The sequence below is a fragment of the Triturus cristatus genome, chromosome 4_1, assembly GCF_964204655.1.
Source record: "Triturus cristatus chromosome 4_1, aTriCri1.1, whole genome shotgun sequence".
NCBI lineage: Eukaryota > Metazoa > Chordata > Amphibia > Caudata > Salamandridae > Triturus > Triturus cristatus.
In genome coordinates this window covers 453,422,321-453,437,049 of record NC_140585.1, presented here as the reverse complement: position 1 = coordinate 453,437,049, position 14,729 = coordinate 453,422,321, and the positions used below count along the sequence as shown (strand labels likewise).

The following is a 14,729-nucleotide window of genomic DNA, read 5'->3' as shown; positions in this document are numbered from 1 at the left end:
TTTTCTGTGCTTAAAGAGCCGCATGAGTAGAATAGTGATTGGCAGGCTTTAACCCACCATTTATCAGGCTCTAATATGTCAACAAGTCAGCAACTATTAGACTCAGAATATATAGTTTCACAGAAATATTTTTGGTCAACCCTAAAGCTTGTAAATGTCTGCTGACAGCGCTAATGTATGTGTAGGGATTGTAACCAAGGGAGAGACACAACCTCACGTTTGTTTTCCGAGGAAATGGTAAAGCCCCAAAAATGTTGCTGATACCTCAATGAGCAAACAGCTTTCAAGTTCTTTATTAAAAGCTTTTGAGGGATTTCATACATTTATGGACCTGATTCACAGTGGCGGCTCCTCCGCTAAGGCGGAGGAGCGTCACCCCACTGTCTTCAAGCAGGAAAAGAATGGAAAAAATAAAATAATAATAATGTAATGTTATTGTTATTTTATTTTGTCCTCCTGCTGTGGCAACTTGTGTGAGGGGTGGGCGGGGCTGAATAGCAGGGGAGGAAGGTACAACCCTCCTAAGTGCGCAATGACTGTTTGGTTGGCCCTCTTGGGCCACCCAAAACAGTCATGCGCACTTTCCCTGTTCTCCATGCAGGCTGAATTACAGCCTACATGGTGAACATGCCCCCCCTACAGCCCCTGGCTGAGCACCATGTCACGGCGCTCAGACCAATCACAACGCTGCATTGCTGTGTTGTGATCGGTCAGGGGAGCCTGTATGCTTCCTGTTCCTGGAAGACGAGAGCAGGAGCAGAGATGCAGGCGGGTAAGTGTTTTAAAAAAAAGAATTGTGACCCGCCTCCCGCGCCTACCCCGCCACTCATGAGCCGTATCTTTACGAGTGCGGAGTCTCCGCACATAAAAAGTTTGGTCTTTTTAAAATGATAGGTATTTGTATGTGCGGAGACTCTGCACTCGTAAAGATACTACTCGTAAATCCCTTTGTGAATAGCAAACAATCATAAACTTACACAAAAGTTTATATTTACCTTTATGAATCAGGCCCTAAATGACTGTTTAAATGATACTACCTACTATAAACAAACATATATTTATTTGTAGAAAATATGAGCAAGATACAAACATATGGGTCTTTAAGTCACCAATAATGTGCAGAATTTAAAAACATCATTTAAGAGAAAAGAAAGTCGTACCAATAAAATTTGAATTGAATAATATGGCTTTGTGAACAAACAAGCTGGCTTCAGGCCAAAATGTTTACCTAAACGTATTATGTTATCTTCGCACCAATAGATCTGTCGTTTTTCAAATGTGCATCACTGAAAAATGCTCTAATTGATCTCCGTTTAAAAATGCTGTTTCTCATTCTTCCCAAATTATTGTCAACCTAGTCTTATTTTGGTAATGGGGAGACTTTACTTTATTAAGAGTAATCATGATTGTGGTGAAATTTTGTTGCCCATTCCGATCCGGCCGGAAAGCACTCCAACCGAGCCGGATCCGGAGTGTTTTCCGACCGAGCCGGAGTCCTGCAGTCCGACCGAGCGAGTACGATGCAGCCGTATGCTGCCGGACTCGGTTCGGTTAGACTCCCATAGTTGTCAATGGGAGCCGGTCGTACGACGCGTCCCTGGGCTCCCATTGACTGAATGGGTACGTCTCGCACAAGGGCGCCCCCTACAGTGGGTACGCGTTGGTGCCATCCGCACCATACATGCCTGTGTTGGGGGGACCCTTGTTCTCCCCCTGTGTCCGAGTCGTAGGGCTGCGGGTGACAGGGGTCCGACGCGAACCCCCAAAGGCAACCACCCGGACGTTTTGCGAGCCGGACACTCCGGCTCGCACCAGGTGTCCGACGCGTGCATCGTACTGGCTCGGTCGTAAATCGCATCCATTACACGCCACGGTTAGCTTACGACGAGACGTACGGAGCGGTTCGGACCCGGAAACGACTCGGTCGGTGAATTTCACGTAGCTCGAATCGTACTTGCTCGCTCGTACAGCTGTACGAGTCGGGCAGAAAACACGCGTACGGCTCGCAGTTTTTCCGGCCGGATCGCATTTGGTGCCCTTCCGACCTGGATCGGAATCGGCCCCTTTGTCATAATTTAATTCTCATTTGAATGGCACCACCTCTTCCTCTTTAACACTTGGCAAAAGGGAGTCTGCATTTATTCCGAAGAAGAAAGTTGTCTCCGGGAGTTAACACATTCAAGGATCCCTTACTTAAAATGGCCTCGAAAGGTTTTTGTTTTTGTTATGCTATGCTACCTCCTGTTCAGTAAACATAAATATAAATGTTCATTCTAACCCCCTTGCTTGGAGAGTGTCAGTTGTCCTCCTCTCCCCAGTCCTGATTCATCTTGAAGACATCCTTTAGCTTTACACTCTTCCTTACAGGTCAATTGTGTGGACTTCATTGATAAAGCAATACTTTTTCCCTTCTTGTAACCCTGGGCGTAGTTTGCAAAGTAGTGCTATGTGTAGCTACGCAAAGTGCACTTCGCACTACGTGAGCTACACGTAGCACTTCGCGAACTGCGTAGTACCCTGTTCGCACTGTGCAAGATGCTGTTTTCAATGATTGCACAGTGCGGACAAGCATCCGGCACTGTGCAATCATTGAAAACGGCATCTTGCACAGTACGAGCTGTAGTTTTCTGCCGCTCGAGTAGATTTTTACTCGAGTGGCAGCTTTCTCAACGCGGACTGGTAGTTTCTCATCGTGAGCGGTCGTGAGCATACACGACCACTCGCAATGAGAAACCTGACCTCCCCGCGTTGAGAATCTCGCCGGGAGGTTTTTTTTCCATGCTCGCTGATCGCGAACGTGGAAAAAGTCTCGCCGGGATGTCATTTTGCTTGTTCGCGGTTGCCAACTTGATGGTGAGGACTGCGAGCAAGCAACAAATGACCGCAGCACTACGCTACGCTACGTGTGTTTGCACTGTGCTACGTGCAATTCGCGTAGTGCGAAGTAGCAGTGCTTTGCCCAGGCTTACTTTATAGGCTAACCAAAAATGTAAAGAGGTCTTAGAGCCTGCCCATTGCTTTGACTTTGTTGCCCCTCATGTTTGCTTGCTTCATATTTAGTTTTTTGCCTTCTCCTTCTCCTGTGTACCCCCTCTGGGGCACTGTCTCTTTAACATTCTTTTGTTTGGATGGCTTGTATCCTTCTTTGCTCATATTTAAGAAACTGCCCTTTTCCTTTCTCTAAGCAGATTTTCTGCCTGCACACCTTTTCTGTGCTGTTCTCCCTCTCATGTGCTACTTTTCCCCTGCTACCCCATACAGGTTTATATTTATTTTATCGCCCCACCACTGCTTCTGGGCATTTATTACTCCATTACTCCAGTGCTCCCGTACCCCTTGAGAACATTTCAATAGTTTATGGGCAGTTTTGGAGAGCCGGCAGCTGCCATTTGCTGATAGGCACTTTGCTACTAGTAGAACACTTTTTACAATTTGCCCTTTTTTAATGAACCAATCTAAGTGAAGTCCGACATCTTAGAATGGTCAATTACAAAAAGGAAAATGGGCCTATGTCATTCTGCAGATGCGTGCATTCGTGGTGATGCATACACGTACTACAAATTATTGTGACAGGCACGAGCGGGTGCTTCTTTGCATCCTTTTTTTCTGCCTATTCTGTGCACAGAATAATAACAAATACATTGATAACAAATCTGAAATAGGGAAATGAAGCAACAAACAATAATTTCTTCAGCCACAACACCCACTGTGGGCAGCATCATGATGAGATTGTTCTTTTGTAGGGAAACAGCCAAAAGCAAATATGCTTTGTACAGATCAGATGACTTGGTGAATTTCCTATCACCTTGATTTGGTGCACATTGTTTCTCTGATAGGGATGGTATAGAACTGTTCCCAAGAAATGTAAAAGTTGTAGCAATCTTACGCTAAACGTCCTGGTGAGTTCCACAGGGCTCAATCATTTTGCCAAAACGGTTTGAGGTGCCCTACAGAACCAGAATCTGCGGTGCTCTTCTTAGCAAATTACTGGACAGCGGATACTACTTCTCTGACAGCAGATGTTCTCTGTCCTCATCGGACCCTTCAGATTCAAACTTGCAGATGTACAGGAGTGGAATTTATCACACTATTAACTTGGTTTAAGGCTGTCTAACTTCAGTACCTCCCTGTAGGCAAGGAACCTTGCATCTTCCCAAGAGATGGTTCCTTGAAGAATTCTCAATACAGTGGGTATTTTTCCGGCACAGAGAGGCCTAACTATCCCTGGTTTTGAGAGTCTGGCTCCCACATTTCTGGAGCAAAGTCCTGGACTCAGAAACTCAAGTCAGTAGGAGAAACAAACTGCTCCAATGCCTCTCTGGCAAGGCGTAGAAAAAGGGTTATGCAGGGAGGCATCTTTTTCTTCACCTGTGGTGGCAAATAAGTTGTGAAATGCCATCAGGCAAAGCGTAGTTTTTAAAGGAGAAAAAGCAGATGAAAATTCTGTGAGTATTATTAGTTCCTACACACGTAACACAAACCTTTACTTTGTGTTGCTTTACTTCCTGTGTCTAGTGGCACCGAGTTCTCTCAGAATGCTTACTGTGTCAAAATCCAAGGTGACGAAGAACCGCTGTGAGCATAAGGACCACTTCTCTAACTCCTGCCTACACCCAATATTTATCTTTTGAGTCCTGTGTAAATCACATGGATTGCAGTTCATTCAACCACCAATGTTCCAGGTCATACTGTGCAAGGGGCACTCTATGTGTGACCTTCTCTCCAAGGAAACTTTTCAAGATGCTCTCTTTTCACTAGAAAATGCCCAGGCCATGCACTCTAACCAATAGTCCTTCCCTTTTCTTGGCCATTGTGCTTTTTCCCCTTTAAGGTTTGGAACAGCACATATCATTTCTGTCACGTTTCACCTATACTCTCTAGGCGGAGTTAGAATTGAGTATGAAAAGGTGTCAATCAAGGTGCGTACACCTCATTAAACTGCCTTTTTCTGGTCCCTATTTTTATTGGCTTTATGACTCTGTACACTTTACCCTGCTAAACAGTAGTAAAGTGCCTGTGCTTCCTCTTTAATTCGTGTGCTGTACATTGAAACTCCCTATTTGGTCTATCTAACTTCCCTATATGTTCATTGCAAATGGGGGTTTAAGTGCACCTACAACATGGAAAGTTAAAATGTAGGCTGCTGTGTATATTTATTAAGCCTGGGCGAAGTGGGCGTAGTGGGGCTATGCAGAGTGCCACGGAGTTGAAAACAAACTCCGTGAAACTCCTCGTAGCTCCGCTACGCCGCCCGCCTCCCTCCTGCCCTATTAACAATTAGTAAAAACTTTAAAAAACGATTTTAAAGTAAATATAAATGCATTACCTTAGCTGCGGCCCCCTGGCTGCCCTCTTCCTCTTCATCGCTTCTTGGTCAAAACTAAGGGCTCTCTGGATTACTCCATGATGGAAAAGTATGTGGGATGTGGGACTGGACAGTCACTGTTTTAGGAAGGGAAGAAGAATGAGTAAGTCTACCTTGACATACACATAACAACGTGATTTTTATATAGAGCTTACAATCACACTTTTCCTACTTCAAAGCACTGTACACAATGCATGTATAATTACCCAATTTAAGGTTATTCTTTGCACCAGCCTCAGAAGGATGCTTGCTGGGATCTCAACTTGTGACCTGCTAGAAACAGCATATTTCAGCGCAATGGCTTAACTCTCTTTGTGATTCTAGTGATGAATACTGTATGATAAGCATGAAATAAGTTTGTTACTAAAGCTCCTAGATAAGTACAAAAATATTGAGAAAAAAAATATTGATATCATAAATATTGTAGTACAAAATATTGATTTTTATATATATATAAAATAAATTGATAAATATTAAATATATTAAACAATCAAATTAATGTAAGAAAATTAATTAGATTTAATTTACATTTTAACAAATATAACAAATAAACTTAATTTAAAAAAGTTAAACACTTATATAATAATTAATATATACATTTACTTCAAAACAATTATTACACTTTATATTTTAATATATTTTATAATTTTAAAATTATATAAACATTTAACAAATATATATATATATATACAGTAGGGAAAGTGTTGGCTAGCGGAGCGTTAATAATTACTATTCCCACTCCAGTAAGTGCAACAATAGGGAAAGTGTTGGATAGCGGAGGGGTAAAAATTGCTATCCCCACTCCAGTGAGTGCAACAGTAGGGAAAGTGTTGGATAGCGGAGTGATAACATTTACTATTCCCACTCCAATGTGTGCAACAGTAGGGAAAGTGTTGGAGAGCGGAGGGTTAAAAATTACTATTCCTTCTCCAGTGAGTGCAACAGTAGGGAAAGAGTTGAAGAGGAGAGGGATTACATTTACTATTCCCACTCCAGTGAGTGCAACAGTAGGGAAAGTGTTGGATAGCGGATGGATACAATTTACTATTTCCACTCCAGTCAGTGCATCAATAGAATCCCTGCAACAGTCCTTTGCCTAAAACGTTGTTGAACCACCAAATAAAGCCTTTCTTGATTAGATTTTCCAGACTAGCAGAAGACATGGCAATTCCATCATGAAAATGGACAATACCACCCTCCTCTGTACTTTAATTACATAGCTTAAAGAACCAAGGAGGATGATTTAGATTTTAAGATTGACCTGCAATCTTCAGTTTAAAACTTGCTATCCACCCTTACCTGAAGATGCACAATCTCCTGTGCAGCTAACTACATATCTGTCAAGTTGCCTCGAGTCATGTGTGGCACTTTGAGTCATTCTTAACTTTAAAACCAGTAGCCTGTCGCATTGTAGATCGTGTTGATTCTCTTCTAAGGTTGGCAATAAGGGCTGAAAAATGCAGCATGCATGCACTGCCGGCTGAGAAGCCAGGACTGGCAGGGGGTGTCATGCCAGAACTAGGGTACCTTGACAATATATGACTAGAGTTTACATTCATTGCTAGAACTGCATAAATACCTACAGACTGTTTGCAAAAACGAAGAAAAGAGTTTGATGGTAACTGCGCATCATCAGCGCCAGCAACCGCCGGAAACAGGATGGTGCATTGTGGAATGCATTCATGTATGCTTTGTTTGCAGAAAATACTGAACAACAAATTGAGTAAAAGGCGCATATACTTAAACGTCACAGTGATGATATCTATCCATAAGATTGAGAGGTTAGAGTGGGAGAGAATGAGGTTGAGGATCAAACCTCCAGTATGAGGCTCCCATGAATTTCTGAGGTCAGTTTGGTGAGCCATGCACTCATGGGGCCAGGTCAGTCTTGCCTTCCTCACACAGCACGGCTTTGAGACATTGATGATGGTGTGTGCCATGTTTTTCCCAGGCCTCTGCGAAAGCCTGGTACAATAAAAACAACATAGCAGTTACACAACACGTTTTATCTCATACACACAGATCCGCTGGTGGAACCTACAGTTCACCAGCATTTAGACTTTTGGGTATATGCCCGGTGGAAAATTTCAAGGTAGTTTCCACTGATAAAAATAACAACCAAGAACAATAGTCAACATGAACCTGTTCCAGCATGTGACTGGAATGTCCTAAGTAGGAGATCAAGACAAGTCCAAATCGGTGTATACAGCAACAGGGTGCAGTAGGAACAATATCTAATTGGAATATTGGCCAGGGTTCGTGTAGCTGCAAATCTATTGTACCATCACATGAAAGTAAACACAATAGAAATGAGGCAGAGTATTTGTGCTCACTTAATACAATAGTGCAGGGCCCGGAACAAACAACCACATGCATAGTAATTGCACAGATCACCGATAATATTAGTGAGGTAAGCACACTCAGCACTCCAGGAAAGTGCAAAAGGCCATTTATTAGGACCAGATTGCAATAAACTCCAACAGTTAAACAATAATTAACTAAAAACATCTTAAAAAACATCTTATTATATCCACACCCTCATTCTGTCATCACTCCAACTTTCACCCATCATGTTGCCTCACACTTCCTCAGACCTCTTACTCCACAAGCTCGTTCCATCCCCATACTCCTCCTGATTTTCGACAAGCATCCTTTCTTGAAAAACTACCTTGGCAGGGCATGCTGCACACTGTCATCCTTCACCTACGTACACCCCCTCCCCCTAAGGGGTGGCAGGCCCGCATCTGACTCCGCACCCCCCACTCGATAGCCCTACCACTATCCATGCAACCCATTCTAATCATGGCATCCTGAGGTCCTTGAAACGACCCCCACCCAACTCTTTAACCAGCCAGAAGGATGGGTGACAAACTGCTACACCCGTCGTGCAAGGGGATTGAGCCTGAGAGAAGTTACCCCCTTTCTTGGCTCCTATACATCCCCTGGCCTAAATCCATCCCCTGCCCACAACCCTTCTATCCTGTCCAGCCTTCGTCATCACCCCTCACGAAAGATCTTATGGGAAGACTAGGCTGCACCATTGCTCTACTCAGTTAGCCTCCGCTTTAATCAACATTAAGTCCTCTCAGTCCCCAAGAAAAATTCCAAGATCAGTGCTGACAGGCACCTTCCAGTGCCTTGGCTTTTGCTGTGGAACCCCTGCGTCAACTCCAATGTAACTCAAATAGTCTTCGGACATTCAGAAAACAACTAAAAAGAGTTCCATTCTAGCCCTAACACCTCCTCGGCCAACTTTTTCTCTCTCTCCTGCCGTGTACATGGAAGTAACTAATTTATGCTGTGGGAGCTATATAAATAAATAAATAAATAAATGACTAAAGGAACAAAATGTAAAGCCAGATGTATGACCACTGTCCCGTCAGGCCAACTAAGCCTATGGTCTCTTAATCCATGGCACAGGACCACCCACCAGATTTAGAGATTCCTGCACACTCTCCGTGCGGGATCTCTGTGTCTTTAGTAGTGGATCCATTGAAGACACTGATCCTTTTTCTGAATAAGCACTATAATTACCCCATTTCTTCCTGCACTTGGGGTCAATTGAGCGGTTTCTTTATCCGAGAGCAGAAGACATGATACTCACCCCACTGCAAAAATGCTGCACCATGCTCCTGTTGTAAACAAGTGTTGTCTTAATAACCATCCATTCTCTTCTGTTAAGGTTTTTGATATCACCCACTGACAAGGCCTTGAACACCACCTGATGCATTTAATGTGTAGTCATCGTATGTAGAACATTTGAGGTGTTAAATGAAGAATCGATCACATGAATCATGTGTTAAAACCAAAATACTTATTGGGTAATCAATTTTAAACTACGGTTAAATGAGATTTTCTCTCCATACCTTAGTATACTGACTGGGGGTTGCCTACATTTTATCAACCAGTGTGTGCAGATGCACGTACAATGCCCACTAGAATCTGGGGCTCTCAAACATTGCCTCTGTAGCTACAAGTGAAGGTGCCATTCCTAGACTATGGAGTGGGCGGAATTGAGCTACTTACATTTTTACACAGGTTAGGAAATAGTAGCCACATTGGTTGGACGATAGAAATATTACATGTTAAATGAAAGATTTTTTTTAATGCATTTAGGAGTTTGACTTGCTACCAATACGCAATTTGCATAGGCGTTATTTGGAAGGGGCGTGTTTTGGGCGTCCCTTCCAAATACTGAATCGGTATGGTATGTATTACTGTTTTGCGGCAGAATTCTGGTCGCAAAACAATACTTTATCACTAGTTGAAAGTGGTGGTAACTATTTGTAAACGAAAATGTTAGAAAAATATTTTTTCGGAGCAGACAGGTGTCTAGGGTCTGTGTTTCTCAATATGTATTTTTTTTAAAGCTATGTTTTCAGCCTTTTCATTGTAAATTGATTTATAGACACCCTTCAAATCAATTCAAATCAATTCATATGAATGCTATGCGTGCTATTAAAGCGTTGAATGCTTTTGTCCTTTTAGCTATTGTGAGAACGGCCTGATGCATTGCAGCTCCAACGACGTGCCCGGCTCCTACTTCCCAGATGCATTCTTTGATCAGCCATCTCACAGAGGTCAGTGTAGCCTGTAAACTTAAGCATGTTAAAGAAAAATGTGAATTTGTCAAATACAACTCCTAATCAAATGCTATATAAATATGGCCGACCAACAGTGTTTTGTATCAGAACGGTTATACCTCAACTCAGCATTATTTCAGTTTTTACAGTTGATTTCATGGCATTACATGGCAATATTAAAGCAGCATTTATTTATTGGGCTTTCTACAAAATGCGAGGATAAAATGCATTTTGTTCTGATTAACATAGCTAGTCTATGCTTCGAAATATGCATCCACAAGTTGCTATGGATTCAATAAAAAGAAGAAAGGGTGAGATGTACAATCACAAAGTACACTCATTGTTTGTAACTTACACTGCGTATTCGCAATATATATATGTAGAGTAGACAGAAAAACGACACGCATAAAGGTTTGTTGATTCACAACACAAGATCTAATTGTCCCCTCCTTTTTACCTTAGCAATAAATTGCCTCTATTACATCCTCGCAAAAAGAATGAATTGACCTGAAATAGATGGAAATATATTATTTTACTTTTACATTATTGCCTAACAAGAGAACACTTCCTCATCTGTTGTATGAGACATTCCTGTCTGCTCACTTTTTTTGCGAGATTCACACATTTGCCTATGCACATTTCACAATGTGCTCAATTCATTCATTAAACAAACTAAAATGTTTGTAAATCACCAAAGCATTAACATGGTATTATTCATTTTATATCCTAAAGATAACTAGTTCGTACACCTGGCCCATTGCATCTAGTACATTACAGGATGTTCAGACAATTATATGATAAGCAACGTGGTGAGGTTCCAAAAATAATAAAAGCCTAATATGCTATACCATCATCATCCTCTTTATTTGGGATTCAAAGAATTCATAAAAGCAACACAATGACAAGGACAATAATAATCATAGTAAAAACAGGGAAGAAAACTTTCATACAAATAATTAAAAAAAACATAGACAAGTTCTTTCTTAACACGCAGTTACCAGACTGCTTAACATATCCTGATTAAATTCACTTCCGATTTTACATAGCTATACATTTATATGGGACTCTTGATGGATATGCATTTTTACCTTTATGTGTGTGTATATGAATAAATATAATAGTATTAGAGTTTAACATATTTTAAGGGTGGCCCACACAGTTACACAGTGAAGCATACACACATTTCATGACCTTAGTATTAACTAATTCCTCAAGCTGGAAAAGTATACTTTCTAAAAGCTACTTTTCCAGCATATTTAATAAAAAAACGGCTTTACAAATGAATTGGTTTTTTAATAAATATGAGAAATAGGCTTTGAATGACTATTGACTTTTGACAAAAGTTACAAATTAAAGTTTATAATCAGTACTTTGATTTTTTTCTGGGATCCAGCTAGAGCCCTACTAGTGCAAATAGCTTTTGAGAGCTAGTCACTGGAGCAACATGCCAACCTTAATTTCACATATGTTCCACTTTTAAATATGAGGCACTCTACCTTGTGGGCAAAGGGTATATTTAGGGTTGACATTAATATTTAAAAGATGGGTTTACAGCCCGTCAGGAAGGGTTAATTGAACAGGTATGACTGGAGGTGTTTAACCTTATGCAGCCAGGCTACACATGGTAATCTTAAAGTCAGATTTTACATGCCCATTCCATAGATGATACTATATGTGCTGCAGTCCACAGGTGGCATTTAATTTCCAGGCCCTGGGTGCGTTTTCTACACCAAGTACTAGGGACTTGTAGGTAAGTTAAATATGGGCATATGGGGTAAGTCAATTTAACCATGCATAAAGGGAGAGCACAGGCATGTTATTCCTGTTCAGCAAATCAAATAGTGCAAAACTTGGGGGAAAATCACCCAAAAAATTAATTTCCTACAATACCCATATATTCAGGAGGTGTAGAATGAAGCATTTTCCACAAGGTAACTACTATCCATGTGGAAAAAGAAAAACATGGGATTTTGCACCTTAGTATTAATTTTAAATATGAATATACACTAAACCTGCATTTTAGTAGTTTCTGGTGTGCAGACTTATGGATATTTGGGAGTCCCCAAAAAGTTACTTTACACAATTCATATGGGTACACCCAAGTACATTTAAAAAAATATGTTTAGTGAGTATAGTGGCCTTTTAGTATCCAATTATTCTGTGTATTTCCCCATTTCTTTCATTTGTACATTTCTTTCTTTCATTTGTACATTTCTTTCTTTCTTTCTTGAGTATAATATTCCACATATAGCATTTACTGAGAAGACTGGTGATGTAGTGAAATAACTCATAGGAGCAAAGCACACAATATCTGTTAATGCTCTACTTCCAAACTGTTATGAAATCCAACACATTTAGCTGTTTCGCCAATGTACAGGAAATATATCTCAGTCATGAATGCATAACATCCTGGTGCAGTAATGTATATTTCAGAATATATAATTTTTATTTTAGTCATGCATCACATATTGTGGCCCTCCTTTCAGTCTTGTGCAGAAACATGCAGACCCAGGGGCTTTTTACAAATGCCTTGTGACACATTTGTGTCCCACTATTGCAGCACTTTTTGTGACGCAGCGGCGGCATAAACAATGCGGCAGGTTGCGCCGTATTTACAAAGTGACACATCCAGGCTGATGTGTCATCTTGTAAACCCCTGCGCCACATTATACCTGCATCAGGTATAATGCATGAAGGGTGGGCATTCCCCCGCAAGAAAGCCTCGTAGAAGTGACGTTGTGAAATCTACAAGATTTCACTGCGCCACTTCTAGGATGCCACTATGTCAAAACCTTATGCCTGCTTGGAGCAGGCATAAGGAGTGACGCAGTGCAATAAGAATAGGTCTTCTCCATGCATTGCTGGAGTTGCGTCAGGCTTACAACACAACTCCAGCAATGCATGGGTTTTGCACCGACAGATACGTCATAATGTCTGACGCATCTGTCAATCCTTGCGCCATGGTGGGCTGTATTGTAAATATAGTGCACCCATGGTGGTGCAAGGATATCTCTCGCAGGCGCAAGGAAACTAGGGTATCGCTGCTTTAACGCAGCGACGCGTCAGTTTCTAGTAAATAAGCCCCCAGTTACTTAAAGTTTGTTTATTAAAGAAAATGTAAACAACTTTTTTCTCAACAGTGGTAAAAAATAAATGAATTGAAATTGTAAAGCCTTTACTGGTTTTGTTTTTCAAATTTATGTATTTTAAGACAATTTTAATGTTTTTTGGACCTCAATGCATTAATCAATATTAGCAACTTGTTATCATCACTTCACCCCCAGGTATACAGTTTAGATTCTGACCATATCTGTATATTGTTCCATTCGAATAAGTGAAATGAGATTGGTGGTCTCAGCCCAGTTTCTTCAATAGATACTATTCCTATCTGTGCATACGTGCCCTGCCCATGACGAAAAACACCAATCCGGTATGGCAGGTCAGGAGAATTTACAGATGTTTACCATGGAAGAGTCAAAATATATATAGCGGCTGGAAGAGCAACTTGCTTGCCCTTGATGGAATTCTATCACTTTTTTGTCTTGAAAGCAAACAATGTATATGTCTGCTTGCCATTTCAACTAAGAATGTGAAAAAATATGTAAAATGCTGTTGATAAGGGTTAGTGGTTCCAGGCACTCTATATCAGAGTCCTCTTTTTTGCATACACAAATCTCACACGATACATCAATGCACAATATATCTTACACCTTGTGCATTTGCAGAGTGGTTGAGGAAGGGAGCAGGGCCTCTGACCAGCCCTCAGCAATCCCACAGAGTGCGACCTGGAGCTAGCAGCAGGGGTAGTGGGCCAACAAGGACCCCCAGCAGCCAAGGGAACTTCATCCGCAACCAGTTGTGCGCAAGGAGGTGCATTTGCAGAGTGGTGGCGAAAGGAGGCGTGGCCTCACACAACCTCTCAGCAATCCCACTGTGTGGGACTTACTGGAGGTAACAGGAGTGGTTGTAGGCCCCCAAGGACTCTGAGCAGTCAAGGGGACTTCATCCCTCAACCGGTTGTGTGTCAGGAAGCGTGCCTGCAGAGTGGTGGAGAAAGGGGGCGCAGCCTCCGACAACCTTTCAGCAATACCCCTACGTGGGACTTAATGGAGGTAACAAAAGGGTTTTTTGGCCCCCAAGGGCCCTCTGCAAACCAAGGGAACTTCAACCCCCAACCAGTTGTGCGCCAGGAGGTGCATTTGCAGAGTAGTGGTGAAAGGGGGCAGGGCGTCTGATGACTTGCCGGACCGGCTTTAAAAAAATATTTTTGTTGAATTGTGGCAGGGGGGTCACGGGTCCCAGACTTTTAAAACATTTTCAATCACTTTTAAGAGAGGGGGCAACACAGCCTTGTCTCAATCAAGCTGTGGTTCATAGCTCCAAATGCTAGAAGGTCAGTGGTTAATTTTTCATTGCGCCGCAATCTTCTCATATGGACCTCTTCTGCCCCTGCCCATTCGCTCATGTTCCACTACCAGTCTGGCACCAGGGGATTTTCATGCTCAACGGTCTAATGGCTATTGATGATTAGCTATGATTAATCCAAGCAACGTGAATATCCTGATTTTCCCATTCTTCCTTTCAGGTACCAGTCCCAAGAGGCAGCGCCTCATCTTCTTGGGGATTACCCAGCCCATGGCCAGTTACACATATATGTATTTGTACACAAATATATACTTACTGTAGTGTCCTGAGAGATGGGGCACTAGGACCCAGACGAGGGCAGAGGGCAGGAGAGGTCACCGGACACCAGTTCCGGTCAGAGAGGGTGAGGGGCAGAA

At 42.0% G+C, this 14,729-nt stretch overlaps 1 protein-coding gene across 1 annotated transcript in view; it reads left to right on the top strand.

The window, feature by feature from the left end:
- VWF (von Willebrand factor) overlaps positions 1–14,729 on the top strand; it is a 1,048,714-nt gene that overhangs the window by 326,878 nt on the left and 707,107 nt on the right. Inside the window, exon 17 of the mRNA XM_085652611.1 lies at positions 9,854–9,945. Within this exon, the coding sequence (XP_085508737.1) occupies positions 9,854–9,945 (92 nt within the window). The remainder of the gene's footprint in view (positions 1–9,853; positions 9,946–14,729) is intronic.